Here is an 18,316-nt window from a genome sequence, read left to right as displayed (position 1 = left end):
AATCATCATCAATATGATCATCATCATCATCCCAGCAACTCTGGGCAGTTCACCAATTATTTAAAACATTTAAAAACAAGTAACAGTACAAAAAACATAAAACTACAAAACATGATGGCAGAGAAACAAAGTAAATGGGGATCAATTGTTCTCACCAAATCTGAGCAAAGAGCCATGCCTTCGAAATTCCAGCAGAGTTGGGGCTATTTATTTCTTAAAATAATCATTAGTCCACTTGGTATGTCACAGCAATATGAAGATAGTACCTCCTTCGAGTTGAACTCAGTTCTTAGAACTTAATTATATGGTCATATAGTTTCCTTGACAACAATACAGAAGTGGTATGAGATTGCATTTTTCGAGGGTGCTTTTTCATCTAGCCTAACTTACTGAGTTTGTTGGCCCACTGCATCTGTCTCCTGGTCAGTGAGGTGTGGTCAATAGGATGTTCGCTTGCAAACCTATACCTCACATATCCTAAATTGCATAGAATAATATAAGCATGCCAAACTGGGCATTAGATGCCCTTTTGACAGATTGGCCAAAATTTGTCAAAACTGGCTGACAGTGTCCTTATCATTAGCAAGAAACTCTGCAATGGCTCCAATATGACTGAGCTATTTTTATTTTTCTCCTGTAAAAAAGGATTTAAAATCCTTGATTGACCAAAGCTTTGATGGGCATGATCAGCAGTAGTTGAAAATGTAAATTTACACGATTGCTGCTAAAATATCAAGTGTGCACAAAGCAATTATTATTTTTTGGGCTATTAAGGATGAACTTTTACAAGACCTTTGAATATAATTATTCTTTCTGAAATCAACAAAGTCTATTTTTAATATCTTCCTTGTAATTCCATTCCTTTTTAGTGGGGAAACTAAAAATGGATGAGAATTAGAAGAATCTTACAGATTTTTCCGTACCACTTGCTCTGTTTCCCTAGCATTTACAAAACCAAATCAGAATACATAAAGCACTGTAAACACAAACATATTTATTTTGTTGTGCATTTAGAGTATGAAAACTACCCAATCAAAACTTAATTATGCTCTAGCAGAAGGGAAATCGGTCCCTTATTTTAACAACATTTATTTCTGTATGTTTGTGGTGGTTTGCACATGCATTATTTCTATGGGATTAACATTAGGTGTGAATGTAAGGAAAGATTGAAAACAAAAGTAAAAAAATAGAAATGTACTCAAATTAGAAACAGTAGAAGTATCCATAGTCACTTCTGCCCTCTAGCAACTAGCTATGGTAAGCATTTGTTTTCTGACCCCAAACCACAACTGCCTGCAGATCCTTCAGTGGATATCTAAGGAAAGTTTGAGTATTGTGGACATAAGAAATGCTTACGCTAACTGTGACCATTTCCACTGAAATTCTACCAATCTATTGGTTCCATTAGTATTATTTATTTATTTAGTGTGTGGCATATCATACATGGATTAGTAATATAAATTAACATTTCAACTAGATTAGTAGAACCCAATAAAATATAAATGACAAAGATATCTATGTTCAAATATCAATGTCTAGGCCAGGGGTGTCCAACCTTGGTAACTTTAAGACTTGTGGACTTCAACTGGCTGAGGAATTCTGGGAGTTGAAGTCCACAAGTCTTAAAGTTGCCAAGGTTGGACACCCCTGGTCTAGGCCATTTAATCAGCCTTGTTTATACTTCAAAAATCAGATGCTGGACCAGTGTATGCCCTCAGCTTTTAGCCAGCCATGATGTGATCTACAATTTGATGTGGGACCTCATAGTCACACTGAGGGGAGGATATGATGCCCCATTTATATATAGAGTCCTAGCAGACACCGTATGATATATGAATCCTATTCAGGATTGTCCGTTGCTGATTGTCTGTTCAAAGCCTGGCATCTTTTTTTCTGGGGTCGTTTATATGTCTTCCTATAACAACCCATTTGGTTTTCCATTGAGAATTGATGTTGGGCAGATGTTGGGCAAGTGCCAGTGGGGGCTTCCTGTTTTGAGTTTGATTACGAGCAGCTATAAGAAAGAACATTACAATATGCTTTGTTTCCTATAACCCAGTAAAGCAGCATTGTGAAAGATGAGTCAGAGAAGGTCAGATTCATCAGGTGTTCAAATAAGGATAAAATACTTATTTTTTAGTATTTTCAGACTGCAAGGTAGTATTTTTTTGGGGGGGAGCACTGACAGCAACAAGCCTTTTCATAAAACAGAACTTGATGTGAGCAAAAGTTTCTACCCAAAGCAAAAAAACAAAAAGCAACCACAAACACTCAATGACAGTTGAAAGGGACAAATTAAAAAGAGACAATTGACAAAAAACAGTTTTAAAATGTAAGATGTTGGTTTTTGTTTCTCTTTCTTTAAAAAAAATACCTACCCGTTTCTTGCACCAGGCACAACCGGGGCCAGACTCAATGCAGTCCTGACAGGTTTTCACATTGTATTTGGTACATTCAAGAGAAAATGCTTAAGAAGAGGAAGAAAATGTTATAAAAGAGACATAATAATGAACAACAAAGTAGAAGTATTCTGAATCTCCCCAGATATGAAAATAGCATACCTTGGCAGTAACTTACAATCTGGAAATGTATTTTGCCAGTTGCCCCAAGCTCCAGCTGTTCTAAGCCCTCTATTTAGAATCACAACTGAACCAAAAATTAAGTGAGTTTTAACCCTATTTTACAACCTTTTTTGTCATGGTTGTTAAGCGGATCATTACAGATGTTAAATGAAACAAGTAGTCATGTTTCCCCCCCATTTCCTTTGCTTGAGAAAAGCCAACTGGGAAGGTTACAAATGGTGACCACATGACCAGTGGTGGGATTCAAATTTTTTTACTACAGGTTCTGTGGGCATGGCTTGGTGGGTGTGGTGTGGCTTGGTGGACGTGGCAGGGGAAGGATACTGTAAAATCCCCACTCTCTCCCCACCCAACTAACCTTCTTTCCAGCTCCGTTCTCCTGCGCAGGGCAACAAAAGAAGACCAATCACCTGGGACTCGGGATGCAGAGAATAGATGTGGGGGGCAGTCAGAGATGGTATTCTGAACTACTCAAAATTTCCACTACCGGTTCTCCAGAACTGGTCAGAACCTGCTGAATACCACCTCTGCACGTGACCCTGGGATCATACAATTATCATAAATACATGCCATTTGCCGAGCGCACAAATTTTAATCACATGACCATGAGGCGTCTGCAATGGTCGTCAATGCGAAAATGAGTCATAAATCACTTTTTTCAGTGCCATGGTACATTTGAACAATCAGTAGAGAAAGGCTACAAGTCTAGGACTACCTGCATTGAAATGATGTTCTTTTCTTTTATAGGCCTGTGAACCTATACACGCAAGTTGCAACCTTTGCTTTGAGACTGGAACAAGACTACCTACCTCAGCCACCATCCTGCTTCCTAGCAACCTCCTGAAAAATCCAAAAAGCTGTTTATATACTACGCTTGGAGATACTGAGGTAAAGAAACCTGACCCTCCGCTCCACCATTTGCAACAGCTTGCAGATCATTTACTGGGCTATAGTGGAGCTGAACACTGTGTCAAATAAGGCAAAATAAGCTTTGCCAGTTCATAAGAAAAAAAATCTAAAACCAAGTCATGAAATAAAAGTACTTTTATTTTATCAGGAAAATCAAAGATCCATGCCACTGGATCATATTCATGTTCTCAGACAGCAGTGGTGGTCAGCAGGCTGCCCAGGGAAGCAATCAAAGCAATCCATCAAAGTTCTACTGCTCCCCCAACAACAGCCACCCCATGTCAAGGAGAATAATTAATGGACGTTTTCCCCCCAGCTTGTGACATTTGGTCAGTGAAGAAGCAACCTGTCCCTGCTCTTAAACATTTCTGTATGCCATAAAGAAGTCAACATAATTTGCTGGAATCATGGTTGTGACATGATAGGGTTTTCCAGTGAGAGGAGCAGATATCCATTCCTATGTACATTGAAAGGATTTCTCCATCTTTTTTATAGGTAGATTTCTAATGCTTATAATTTTCAGGGCAGGCAAAGAGGTAGAATCCACCCACACATTTTATTAACATTCTTCATTATTTTGCATGCAAAAGATTCACCAGGGTTAAAAGCTTGAGATGGGGTTAAGGAACTTTCAGTGTGTTTCTAATGTTAGAGAGGCCCGTTTCCTTTCCATTTTGAGTAAAGTAGTTGGGTAAGATATTGATAGCCATTTTCACTACATACGGTAGTACCAGTAGTAGCTATTACACCTGTGAAGTGAGTTGGGGACAAGATGCAGAATTGGAGTAACATTTTCAACTCAGCCAACCTCACAGCTAAAATCACTCTCTCAAAACTCAGTCTCACCCTGAAATGCTGCATATGCATTCAAAAGGGAAATTAAGCAAATGCTTTGCCCTTCTTCTCCCTGAATTATATCCTGATGCAAACATAATCAACAACAATGTTGCATAAAGTGCATCAAGGGAAGCATGTGTTAATTGCTCCATGACATAATCTGGAAGAGTTTGTTCATCAGATGGTAACCTAGCTGTTGGAGCTATCTTCATTTCATGAATACTCAAACCAGCCACTGAGAGGATATTAGCAAAGTTACTCCTGAGTTAAAACTGTTCGTTCAATAACCATTTGAAGCAGAGGTGGTATTCAGCAGGTTCTGACCAGTTCTGGAGAACCGGTAGCGGAAATTTTGAGTAGTTCGGAGAACCGGCAAATACCAGCTCTGACTGAAGATTTTACAGTATCCTTCCCCTGCCAGGCCACCAAGCCACACCCACAGAACCGGCATTAAAAATTTGAATCCCATCACTGATTTGAAGTTGCCATGGTGCTGAATTAGTCGTAGTTATGACTTGAGAATCCAGGGATCTCATATTCTGCAGTATACTTTTGCCACAACATCCTTCTAACCAGCCCACATGTACTTGCAGGATGCTATAGCATGTCCACAGCCTGCACACACCTGCCCAGCACTGCAGTGCCCCTCCCCAGCTTACATGCACTCACTACAGCAGCCCCTGCCTCACTCCATATTATATCCAACCTCAGACCTCCTTATGAACCACCTGGGACTTGCAATTTCCAGATGATTTCCCCTTGACTTTTGTTTGTGGGAAGCCTGCAAGAAGTGACAACTTGAATTCCTCACTTAATGATGCATATTTTTTGCTTAATAAACAGGGATTATCTGGATTGTTTTGCTAAGTGATGCAATCATACGATGTTATGGTTTATGATTGCATCACTTAGTAGTAATAGAAATTCCAGTCCCAGTTTCCATCATTAAGCAAGAACTACCTGTTCACACAGGAAAGCTTGAATATAGTAGTTTTTGAGATATGTGATCTACAAAATAGTTGATGCCCATTGCTCTCTGAGTTCATCAGTTAAGAGATACAGCACATTTGATTGCCTTTGAGAGAAGTCTGGAAAATACTTCAGATGGAACATATGGATTTTCTCTCGGTCTAGGATAATCCTGCTCTTCTGTTCTCTCCCACATCTGTTAGTACTAACTGAGATCCAAATGACTGAATAATAGCGTCTTGGATTGTGGCCTTTTCTTAGAATATGATGTGACATTTTGACCTTTATTTCAATGTTATTAAGCATATTTCTTATTCCAAGGACTGGGGCAATATGGCAGAATTGCATAGTAATTGCAAATGCAGCTTACCTGTTGTCAACAGGAGCAGCAGAGCTCCAAATAGCAAAAGGAAGCATTTAGGAAACATCTCCTGTGAAAAGTAAATAGTATGTAATAAAATATACAAAATGAGACAATTATCTTTAAAACGCAGGCCTAAAATTTAAATAATAAATGGAAGAAGATACTTTGTGGAGGAAGAACACCTGAAAAGAAAATGGAAGGACATGTAGTATTTGTTTACACTTGTGTTGACTATTTAAATTGGATTTAAGGTTATGGTCACATTAAAATTACTGTGGATTACACTAATAAAATAATCACCTTAATTTAAAGAATGTAAAATACAAAGCATTAAGGAATTGGAACTAGTAAGACCACACTTTGAATACTACACCCAGTTCTGGTGACTACAATACAAAATAGTATTTGCATCTAGAAAGAGTGCAAAGAAGAGCAACAAAGATGATTATGGGCCTGGAAGCTAAAACATATGATGAATGGTTACAAGAACTGGGTATATCGAGTCTAACAAAGAGGACTACTTTCTCATTAGGAGTACCTAATGATTCAGTCCTGAGCCAAATGCTCTTCAACATTTTTATAAATGATTTAGATCAGGGGTGTCAAACTCGATTTCATTGAGGGCCACATCAGGTTTGTGTTTGACCTTGGGGTGCTGGGGTGGGCATAGCCAGGACAACATCACTTGTGTTGTGAGGCACCTGTGTTGGCCCGAGTGCTCTGACAGTGAAAATGGGCTCCTGAGCTTCGATTTTGGCTGTGACGGCCTCCTGCAATCCTCTGCCAGTGAAAACGAAGCTCGGTGGGAACCACATGTGGTCCTCACGAGCTCTGTTTTTGGCTGGGATGGCCTCCTGCAACTCTCTGCCAGCAAAGCTCCGTTTTTGATGGCAGAGGCACCGCGGGTCAGTCCTTCGCTATTTCCAGGGCAGCCCCATGGGCCAGATCTAAACACCCTGCAGCCCAGATCCGGCCCCCAGGCCTTGAGTTTGACCCCTGAATCATGGGGATGTGGCAACAGTTATAAGTATGAAAAATTGTCATAAGTCGCTTTTTTCATTGTCATTGTAACTTTTAATGGCACTAAGCAAACTGTTGTAACTTGAGGACTACCTGTATCTATGAGAAGGATCAGGACCTCCTGGTAGACCACAAATTAAGCATAAAGCAGCAGTGTGCTGCTGTGCCAAAAAAGGCAATTAAATTTATATTTATATTAGTAATTTGTAATTAGACAAATGGTTGCCATCTTGCTCAGACTGGATTAAAAGCCACAGAATATGTTCAGTACATGCTTTATTACAAAGGTGAGAAAACCCACAATATCTGAAAACTGTACATAACCAATAATTCTGCTCTTTCACAAGATCACACACATAAAAGTCAGTGGCCAATTGTTCAATTTTCATCACACACAAAAATGTTTTGATAAAATATTTCACAAATAGGTGTATTAAACTTATTTTGAATAAAGACAGCCTCTCCCAAAGAGCTAAACATTTTATCTTCTTCTTCTGGTGTCATCACCACATGCCTTGCAATTCTGAAGGCCAAAAAACAGTTTAAAAGACTACGACCTCTAATCGCCACCTCTTGCCTGCCTTGCTTTAAGATGAGACTAATAAAGTTACAAAACTTCAAATCCTTTGAAAAACCTGTATAAAAGTTGGATGTGCAGTTTAAACATATGAGTCATTATGACATGTACTTCTCGTCTTCCATGCCAGACAGTAGTGAAATGTCACTTTTTGTATTTAATTTGTTTTAAAGTAATTATTCTCCAGCACCTGGAAAAAAACCAAGAGGGCCCTCATGGCCAGGAATTTCATCAAGATATGAAAGAACTGAACCAAATTCTCCTGTCTATCTTTCCTAAGAAGTTACTTTCCCCCAAAAAACGTTCCTATCCATATCCATGTTGTCATTCTAGACATTTAAATGGAAATAACATGTCCCTAGCTGATATGAAAAAAGCAGTGACATTGGTAAAACACTACAGTATGAGGAAACATTGAAAGCTGCACATTCATATTCTACTAGTATTACAACAGAGCATTTCAGATGATAGCCAAAAAAGGAAGAAACTTTCTCGCTTTTGTCTTACTTCCAGTTTGATTTCAAAAGTTGTGAAAGGGATTGGTTTTACTCATATAGACAGAGCCTTTCTGTTTTTTTTCCTGTTTTTTTAATGTATTAATTTTACAAGTACAATAAATTTTACAGAAAGGGGAAAATAAGAGGGAAAAGTGAAAACAGAAAAGAAAATTACAATGATTATAAAATTAGTTAAAATATTTCAAAATTAATGTAATATAAATTTGCATATTTGAGTACTTATTAGATATCAAGTGTGGAAGTATTACTTACTATATAATAGCTGATATTATATTACATCAGTTTAAAATTTTAAATCATTATAAAATAAATCAATATTAACACTGGGTTATTATGTAGCATAGTAACCATAACAACCATTACCCATAAAGTATAACTCATTTTGCAAGCATTTCTGACTAATCTAAGAAATATGGCAAATTTATCAGATCACAAATATATTGGCTATTATAATCTTATGTTAAGAGAAAGATTTGGATTTGATATAACCCCATTTCTAAAACAACAATCGAAAAATAATTTCAATATTGAATTATATTCTATATTAGAATTATTTTTTAAATGAGGTTAGTTTTGACATCAAGCCCATAATTGCATAAACCTTCTTCTACAAAGGAAATTGCTCATAATTTTCAATTAGAAATGCAGAAAATCCTAGCAGTTGTTATCATGTATAAAACCAGTTCAATATACTTTGAGTAGAGGTGGTATTCAGCAGGTTCTGACAAGTTCTGGAGAACAGGTAGCAGAAATTTTGAGTAGTTCTGAGATCCAGCAAATACCACCTCTGACTGGCCTCACCCCCCCAACCCCCATCTATTCTCTGCCTCCCAGTCCCACCTGACTGGCTGGGTCTTCTTTTGTTGTCCTATACAGGGGGACGGAGCTGGAAAGCAGGTTAGTGGGGTGGGGAGGGAATGGGATTTTACAGTATCCTGCCACACCCACCAAGCCATGCCCACAGAACCGGTAGTAAAAACATTTGAATCCCACCACTGACTTTGAGGGAATATAAGGCTTAGTAAATTTCTAAAATTATTAATCCTAATACAAGTTACTAAATATTAATTGATATTAAATAAAACCACTAAATAAACTATTTTAAAACCACATAAAAAGTAATTAAAAAAGAAGCTTTAAGAGTTCACTAAAAATGAAGTCCGTCTGTGATCATGTTCTGCTCACCTAAATCAGCTCAGGCTTAATGTTATTTAGTAAAAAAATGGTGCACTAAAAATAAAAATTCACCTTTAAGATTTGTTTCATTTGATTATAGTTCATTTTATTTAACTAGATTATACAGCATTGCTATCAAATCTATCTGTCCGTGTGTCTGTCTATCTATCTATTTATCTATCTATCTATCTATCTATCTATCTATCTATCTATCTATCTATCTATCTATCTATCTATCTATCTATCTATCTAAAAAAGATCCAACCAGGTGCCCAACAATGTTTAAAGTATGAATTGTCTACTTTGGTATTCATTACTAGAATTAAACATTTTATATCATTATTCTCTAAGCATAATATTTATTATACATTTTTCTGTCACTTTGTATGTTGATTATTCTTTGGTTTGATACCAAAAGACAAGTACAATCTATGCAGGACCATTTAAAAATAAATGTGCTAAATATAAGCGATAAACAGAAAATGAATCTGCAAAGCACAAATGCCCTGCTCCCAACTCTGAATTCCTCCCCACCCATTGCTTAAAGTGTCTAAAACTAAACTTTGCAGATTAAACCTTCTCATTCTAAATGGTGCCCTTAAGAATGACTATCCAGCCAAATTTGCCTGCTTGCTTGGCTCCAGAATGAGTGCAACTGATTATATAATTGACTTTAGGGACCCTTTCCCTCATGTCAAGGCCCAAGAAGTTATGCCTAAATTCAATAGTGATCATCTCCCAGTCTTGATTAATTAATTAATTTTATTTATTTATTTTATTTTGTCAAGCTATTATAAGATATATAAGGCATAAGTATAAACATAGTTATGAATACATGAAAGGGATACATATAAGAAAAATAAAAAGAAACAATAGGACAGGGACGGTAGGCACGTTGGTGCACTTATGCACGCCTCCCAAATGCCTTCCCCTAAGAAACACACATTAAGGATTGCTACCTACCAATGCCAGCAGGAAAAACATACTGCTGAGCGAAAAGTTAAACCACAAACCAAGCTTTTTGCTTCAGATTAACTACAGAACCTCCTGTCTGCCCTGACATCTCTGAATCTTCTGATGTACTCTTAGACAATTATAACACCCTAACCCAACACCTCCAACAGCATTTAACTGGCTGCAACTGTGCAGCCCTACAGCAATAATAGCACCATCCCAAGCCATGGCTCAGCAATACAAAAAAAGCTTTTCCCATTTACCAGACTTATGTATCCAATGCTACACCGACAGCTGCACCGGAACTCCTCCAGCAAAAAGGATACTACAAACAACTGCTGTATGCAAGAAAAAGAAAGCCATAAAAAAGCAGGGGGACATGACTGATTCAGGCAGTCTGACCTAATTACTTAGTCTCATTCTGGCACATCACATTACATAACCCCTGGCCACCTGGTTGGATCTTTTTTAGATAGATGGATGGATGGATGGATGGATGGATAGATAGATAGATAGATAGATAGATAGATAGATAGATAGATAGATAGATAGATATAGATGATAGACAGACAGACAGATAGATTTGATAGCAATTCTGTATAATCTAGTTAAATATCCAACTATAGCTGTGTCTGTAGTATGGAACTAGATACCTCACTTTCCTCTTGTTAGAAGATTCTCCGGTTCTTCCACTGATTGTGGATGGTTCTGTTAAAATTCTGCATCCATTTACAGTAGTCCTCACTTTCAACCACTCATTCAGCAAGAACACCATTGAATGAGTGGTACTTACGACCAGGGAGCTGGGAGGCATATTTTCTGGAACTCTATACCGTTACTGCTCTTGCTAGTAGAAGCCCTAGCCAAAATATAGAACATCTGCACAATGTAGGCACCAGTGACAGAGATGAAGGATCTTGTTGAGAACAACTAAAATATCCTTGGGATTGTCTCCAGATTTTCTACTTAACATGGGACATGATCAGGTCAAAGTGCTAATTAAACAGTGTGTAGCAGACACAGAACACCAATTGGACCTAGCCTGGTCCCCAACTTTTATTGCCAGCGAACCCAACAGGGATTTGCTTCCCCTATGGCATACTTAACAAAATCAATGTTCCTAATCATCAAAGGGCTTTTATTTTGGCATGATGTCCCATTTTCCCCTCAGCTGTCCTTGAAGGCAGATACAGGAAGAGCTCCTACCCAGAGTGACAATGTCCCTGTGACCCTGGACACACAGAAACAATATAGCATGTACTTCTCTAGTGGCTGTACTATAGAGGCATTCATATCCATCTCATTTTTATTATTGAATAAAAACCAAGGGTGCAAGGACAATTTTATGCTTTCCTGCTGCTCTCAAATACCAACCCTGTTACAACACAGTGTTGCTAGGTTTTGTGCAGCAGCACTTAAAGTTTGTCAGTAAATGACCCTGTGTCACAAACTAGTTTTAATGAGCACCTAGACTGTTACTATAGAATATTTTGGAGCCTCTGTGGCGCAGTGGTTAGAGTGCAGTACTGCAAGCTACTTCTGCAGCCAGCTGCCTACAATTTGGCAGTTCAAATCCCACCAGGCTCAAGGTTGACTCACCCTTCCATCCTTCCTGAGGTGGGTAAAATGAGGACCCAAATTGTTGGGGGCAATATGCTGACTCTGTAAACCACTTAGAGAGGGCTGTAAAGCACTATAAAGCGGTATATAAGTCTAAGTGCTATTGCTATTTTGTGGTATGATAGATTTCATTTGTTGTTTTACCAACATTTATTGCTTTTATTATTTAATATTTTTAGATTTTGTAGATATTTTTAGTTGTTTATGTGATTTTTATTTTTGTATTTTATGTTTTATATTCTGTACTTCACCCACCCATTGTTTTTGACCATAATAAAGGTTGATTTATTGTCTCTTATCTTGATATTAGATAATTCACAACCATGAAGAAAAATGTACTGATAAATTGGGTTAGTGGATAACAACTGATATAGATTAAAATACTTAATTGTTAATAAGACAAATATAACATCTTTCAATATTCCTTTTTCAGAATGGCCAGGACCACCTCACTGGCTTTAGCATCTACAAATAAACAGCATATATTAGTCCAAGATTAAATGAAAAAAGAAACCAACCCACAGATGGAATTGTTAGAGATTTGACTGAGTTAAAAAATGTATTACACAAAACTCAGATAATTAATCATAAATAAGTTGTTGGCAAAGTACAAAATTTAATTAGTCAAAAGCTATATGATTACAAGTAGTCCTCAGTTAATGATTGGGACTGGAATTTTTGTCTCTAAGCGATGAAATGGGAAGCTGCAATGTCATGTAACTGTGCTGTTTAGCCATAGAAATCCTAGCACTTCCAATTGCCATTGTTAAACAAATCAACAAAGATTGTTAAGCAAGGGAATCACATTTGCAACTTCTGCCATCTTTCCCACTGAATTTGCTTGTTGGAAGCTGGCACAGAAGGTCATAAATGGTGATCCCATTGTGGATACTGCAACAGTCACAATTATGAGAACTGGTCGTAAGTACCACTCATTCAGTGCTGTTCTTGCTGAATATGTGGTTGAAAGTGAGGACTACTGTAAATGGACGCAGAATTTTAACAGAACCATCCACAATCAGTGGAAGAACCGGAGAATATTCTAACAAGAGGAAAGTGAGGTATCTAGTTCCATACTACACACACAGCTATAGTTGGATACTTTCTGAAATGGAGGAAACTCCACTGAACACAACTGAATGAACTTCTGGGCAATATGATCTAATCATTAGTCAATCTATGATGGTAGGAACATTTCTATCAAAGCACATGACTATATTGAGGAGAAGAGCTAAGAAACAGAAAAACACAGGCAACTTTCTTGCAACAAAGCAAGTGATAAGAATCAGACTGTAACTACACTGTTAGTATAAATTGAGTAATGGATGTTGAGCACGCCCACATAATTATGTAGAAATGTAGGTGGTGACTAAGCGTTGTACAGTGGTGAGGCTGAGTTACAGTTGAAGAAACCTTTGGGTCAAATATTATTTTTGCCATAAACGTTTAACTTTGGCATTGCAAGTTCGTTTCTTGATCTTTCATTCTCAGATACTGCCAGCTTCCTCTATTGTGAGATGAGGCAGGCAGAGAGATACTGACCTGGCTTACAATGTTACCGTAAAAATTGCAATTCTTAGGTCAATTATTACAGACGAAGAGGTCATTAAAAAAAGGAAGAAGGAAACATTTGAAAATTTCTCAGTCTGATTCTTGCTTCACACCATGGATGTTGACTTCTGCCCAAAATTACAGATAAACTGGATCCAGTGATTATTGTTTCATAATGTCTGCCCCCACTGGGAAACAGGAACTCAATTCCACAGGAAGCTAAAACTATTTTTTTATTCAGCTTGGCTGAAATGTGAGGGACAATGTACTCTAAATATAACAAGGCAACAAGTTGGAGAAGGCTTGTTTATCTCCTTATAAATGAAACTATACTAGCATTGTACCTTTAATCTGTAAAATGGTTGCGAGAAAGAAAACAGAAAATAAAATAATTTTCTTTGTTTAACTTTCAATAAGTTTGTCATTACTCTGATTTGTTGAAGCAAACTAAGATTAAAGAGCAGCTTCATCCTGACGTGTTTCAAACATAATGTTGATTAAGCTAGCAATAGTTTTGCCAAGTTCTAACATACTGACCCATTTTAAATACGAGATTGTACAGGAGAAAGGAAAGGAATGCAGGTGTGATCCCTAAAGAAATCCTTTATGGCTAAATTATTATTTGTTTTAACATTCAGACTGAGTTATTGGCATCAAAGTGGTCTTCAAAAACAGAGTAAATAGGAGAGGAACAAGAAAGATTAAGTGAAACTTCTTTTCGACAGGCCCTGTCAGAGTCAGTCAGACTCTGGCACTTTATTCATTTTGTTTTTGGAGAATTCTTCCTTTTTGTCGCACCATCATCATCTGCTCTTCTCCTTTGTCATTCCTGAACCATATGAACCATACTTTACATCATTAAAAAAAGTGTTGACAAACAGGAAACTGTGGGTTGCTCCCTCCCACAGTAAAGAGGAAAGTGTGGCAGGAATCCCAGAGCTGTCTGGATCACTATTTAAATACAAACATTTGATAATAGTGCAAAAATTCTAGTGACAAAGACACCTGCATTTAATGTCAAAATTATACCTCATTTCTCTTCGAAGTGTAAAATATAATGAAACTGCAAAGAGCCTAAGCAGTTGATAGAGGCAGCATCTATCAACATCTGAAGAAGCCTATGGGTTTTTCTTTCTTCTTTAATAAACAGAAAACTAATTGCAAGGGCTTTTTGGGTGCAATTTGATTGCTTTAAAGCCTCCAAAGAAGCCTTTTTAATGTATACTTTGGTGCAGCTAAGTAGTACCAGGCTAGAAAGTTAGGAGACTTTAAATTCTACCACCATCTCAGGCACAAACACAGCTGGGTGACTTTGGGTCAGTTATTCTCTAGGAGAGAGATTCTCCAGGCCATTTCCAGGTATCATCACTGACTCAAAGGCACCGAATGACTGGGAAAGGGAAAGGGAAGGGAAAGGGAAAGGGAAAGGGAAGGAAAGGGAAAGGGAAAGGGAAAGGGAAAGGGAAGGAAAGGGAAAGGGAAAGAAAGTATTGAACTCAAGGATTTTTCTTCTTCTTTAAATTCCCATTAACTTGTTTAAATCAATGTTTCATATTCTGACACATTTAACTTTTACAAAAAAAGGGAAACAAGTTGACAAAATTGATTATGACTATCGTGAAATACTGTAGGGAAAAAAACGGCTATATCTTAAACAAGGAACCATTCTCCCCTCCCCTCCCCTTCTGATGTGATGGCCCAAGTTACCAGAGCATGGCAACCCAAAAATTGAAACCCAGAGAACATTACCACAACATAAAAGGAGGAAGGGAAGCAGAATTTTAAGTCAACAGTTACATGTGAATACGAAACAGGATAAAAGGTTATTTATAAAAGGACCAAAGACCTTTTAATTGGTTAAAAAGTTCCAAAGACTGTGTGCTATGTGTGAACCCAGAAATATTCTGGTGTTGCAATATTTTCCTGTTGTTTTAAGGACGTTTGAGGGACCCACAAATCTTTGGTCATTTATTAGCCATTTTTAAAGGAGCATTTTCAGGAGTTCAAATAATGATATGCATGAAAAAAAGACAGCATTATCAATAGCTAGAAAACAGATTAGTTTCATTTAAGGATTTTGACTGGCAATTCATATTAAACAGGTAGACTATCTAGTATTTTAACAATAACTTTAATTAAATTGGCACCAGTAGTATAAAGTTACTTTTAATAATAATGATGGGTCCTATAAACATCTTTATCATTGGTTAACAAATTTACAATTATACGTTGGTGGTTACTATGTGATTTTAAGCAAATACTAAATTATCTAACCAAAGAAAATAATTTGATAGCTAGGGAAAATATTTGATACAACAAAGAAGAATTTTTATTTATTAAATTTGTATACTATGGGCTCCCAGCCACTCAAATTCGTATTAACAATATCATTTTTTGCAAAATGATTTTTACCAGAAGGTAGGGAACTAAGCTCAAAGCAAGTCAATCTCATCAACCTGGGAGTACACATTTTAAATTAAAATTGCTATGCTTATTGACCCATTCTGCCACAGTTCCTAAACAACACATCTAAAGTACTGCAATCCTTATATTTGTGAATTAGAAGGTTGCATGAACACTATTTGCACACCCAATTTAATTAGAAACAATGGGATATATAGCTTACTGCTAAGTATGAAAAACAAGCCATGCTACAAAACTCACACAATTCTTTATATCTAATACCACATGCTTATAAATAGCTAACTCCTCCACCATAATTGATGAAAAAAGTTAAACATTTCTGACTAATATTTCAGCAAAGAACTGGCTTCAGAAATATCACTCTAACCACTGCTGTATTCCCTCACTCCCGCACATGTAGAATGTTGGGTGGAAACAGATGTCCTTTCTTATTTAAAACAAGTGCTTAATAATTCCAGAAAGCCTACCTTGCCATCTTGATGCACCCACTGCTAAGACTTTCAGATAAACTGGACCCAATAACACAGCTGAAACCATGCTCTTTTAAAAAAAGTTTTTTTTAAGATATTTAAAGTATTCCTATGATAGGTAAGCGATTGCTTGCAATGCAGTGACTAAACAGGCACTCTGCACCCCTCCATATTTCAGGATTTAAAACCAAGAAATTGATTTAGAATTGAGAAATGGTAGTTAAGAAAACAGCCAAGAAACAGGTTGCCTTTTCTTAGACAAACATAAAACAAGACAAGCAAACAAAAACAGAGCGTCAAGTCTTTGTGGAACAACAGATATGTTACCTTGATGGTAAAAAGCATCTGTGGCTGCTGGTAACAGAAGAATTAAAGCTTGGTCATGTTAAAACCACAGGGAAACAAAAATAGTGGAATAGCTGACAATTCACAGCACAAGAATAAGTAAAAAGCAATGCCAATTCATAGATTTTTCAAAAGAAAAAGTAAATGAATTATAACTATACAATGTAGAGTATAATAATCTCATTTCAAAGGAGAGAAATACCCCCCCCCCCCCAAATGTTAAAAGAAATATAAAACGTACATCAAGCAGTCTCTGTGGTTTGATATCAGGTTTTCTTGTTAATTGTGAAAATGTGGAATTCCTATTCTTCTGAAGAGTAACTTCTGTATTACTAATAAAAATAAAACAAGCCCACAACCCTCTCTTTAGCAAATTGCTAAAGTCACACCCCCTTCCTTTAGTGTACTGATCTTATGTTTCTGTAGAGAGGAAGTGAAAACAGAGAAAGAGTAGTTAGCTTCGGTAAAGAATATGTAATTCAAACCGATGCAGAATGTACATTTCTTTGGTTGTAGAAGTACAAGAATTAATGGGATCATAGTCCTTTCGTAAAGATCAATAAATAACCACTAAAGGTAATTTGTTTCCTACCTTCATAACATGAAACCCCTTTTTTGGCCAGTACTTAAAAACTGAAAAGAATGGAGCTGGGGTACACTTTTGCTTAGCTTTTCTTGGGGTGGTAGTGGTACAGAAAGGCTTCTGTATTTTTCATAGCATCATAATTAGACAAAATAGTTGACAATCAACAATAGACACTGCTAATTTTTTTCCATACCCTCTCTTTGGAAATTGAATGAAAAATTACATTTACATTAATAAAGGAGGCAGAGAGAATGCATCTAGGGTAGTGGGAATATTTTTTTTAATGAGATGATAGAGTGCAATTCAATGGTCATATATTGACTGTACCAGCTTAAACCTCACTTGCTCCTCTGCCAACACATAATTTCTTATAAGGACTGTAGTGAGCTGACTGCACTGCTTAGGCATCTGAAAAGGATAGTCTATGTAAGTAAACAAAGAAGACAGTAGTGGGATTCACCAATCAAAATCTATCTTTCAACTAGTATCAGGTCCTTTCCCAATAACTTTCCTATTCAGTTGTTGAATAAGGTTACTATGCAGACATGGACTCAGCAGGCTACTCAAGTAAACATTATCAATATACTATATCCAAAAGATGTAGACCAAATTTTATTTGACAAGATAGAGATGGCATTGAAAATAGATTTACAAGTGAGAGGCCAAGAGAATGACTTAGAAAAGGATGTTTCACTAGATCTACATAAGAAATTAGCCAAGGCTTTATAATTTCAATGGGAAATACAAGCACAAACCAAAAGAATGACCTGGATAGTACTTTTTTTCCTACTGGATTTACAGAAGGGCTTATTAAAGTCTTGTAGAACTCTGAGCAGGAGGACAAAGAAGAAATGAAGAGAAATCAAATACTATGACAATATTTGACTGAACTAAAAAATGTTGGAAGAAAAAGGAATATAAAGTTGGTTTATTTGATCCAGGTAAAACAAGCTATGTTGTTACTTCTGTCAGCCCTTTATGGACTTCCCGCTAACACCAGGACTGAAAAGATGGTTTTTGTGGATTGTTTTATAAATAAGAAATGGGATATGGGAAGGAGAGATAAATGTTCATTACTTTAGAGAGTGAAGAGTTACTAAATTTGCTTATACTTATTGCAATGAAGGTTGGAAGTCACTTCTTTACATATTTCTTTTATCTTTCTTATTATAATAATAAAAATTCTTAATAAAATAGAAAGATAGATAGATAGATAGATAGATAGATAGATAGATAGATTTATAAGAAGATAGATAGATACATAGAAGAATCGTGGTGATGTGGTGGCTAGCATGCAATATTGCAGGCTAAGTCTGCTCACACTGCCAGGAATTTGATTCCTTCGATCCTGAATGGCTCAAGGTTGACTCAGACTTCCATTCTTCCAAGGTCAGTAAAATTGTTGAGGGTAATA

General features: G+C 36.8%; 1 protein-coding gene across 2 annotated transcripts in view; it reads right to left on the bottom strand.

Annotated features, from left to right (window-relative positions):
• Window positions 1–16,663, bottom strand: part of ITGB2 (integrin subunit beta 2) — a 42,741-nt gene extending 26,078 nt beyond the window's left edge. The window contains exons 1-3 of one of the 2 annotated variants that reach the window (XM_087949242.1): window positions 16,558–16,663; window positions 5,668–5,728; window positions 2,379–2,467 (exon numbers count right to left, since the gene is read on the bottom strand). In XM_087949242.1, coding sequence (XP_087805368.1) covers window positions 2,379–2,467; window positions 5,668–5,725 — 147 coding nt within the window. In that variant the 5' untranslated portion in view covers window positions 5,726–5,728; window positions 16,558–16,663. Of the gene's footprint in view, window positions 1–2,378; window positions 2,468–5,667; window positions 5,729–16,298; window positions 16,339–16,557 lie in introns of those variants that run through there. The other variant, XM_087949241.1, reaches the window with a different exon arrangement.
• Between the last annotated feature and the right edge of the window lie 1,653 nt (window positions 16,664–18,316).

Source organism: Notechis scutatus, chromosome 1 (genome assembly GCF_049901735.1).
Source record: "Notechis scutatus isolate UNSWTSFEM ecotype Mainland chromosome 1, rNotScu1.2, whole genome shotgun sequence".
NCBI lineage: Eukaryota > Metazoa > Chordata > Lepidosauria > Squamata > Elapidae > Notechis > Notechis scutatus.
Note: the sequence above shows the minus strand (reverse complement) of the source record. Positions and strands in the feature narration are given on the sequence as shown.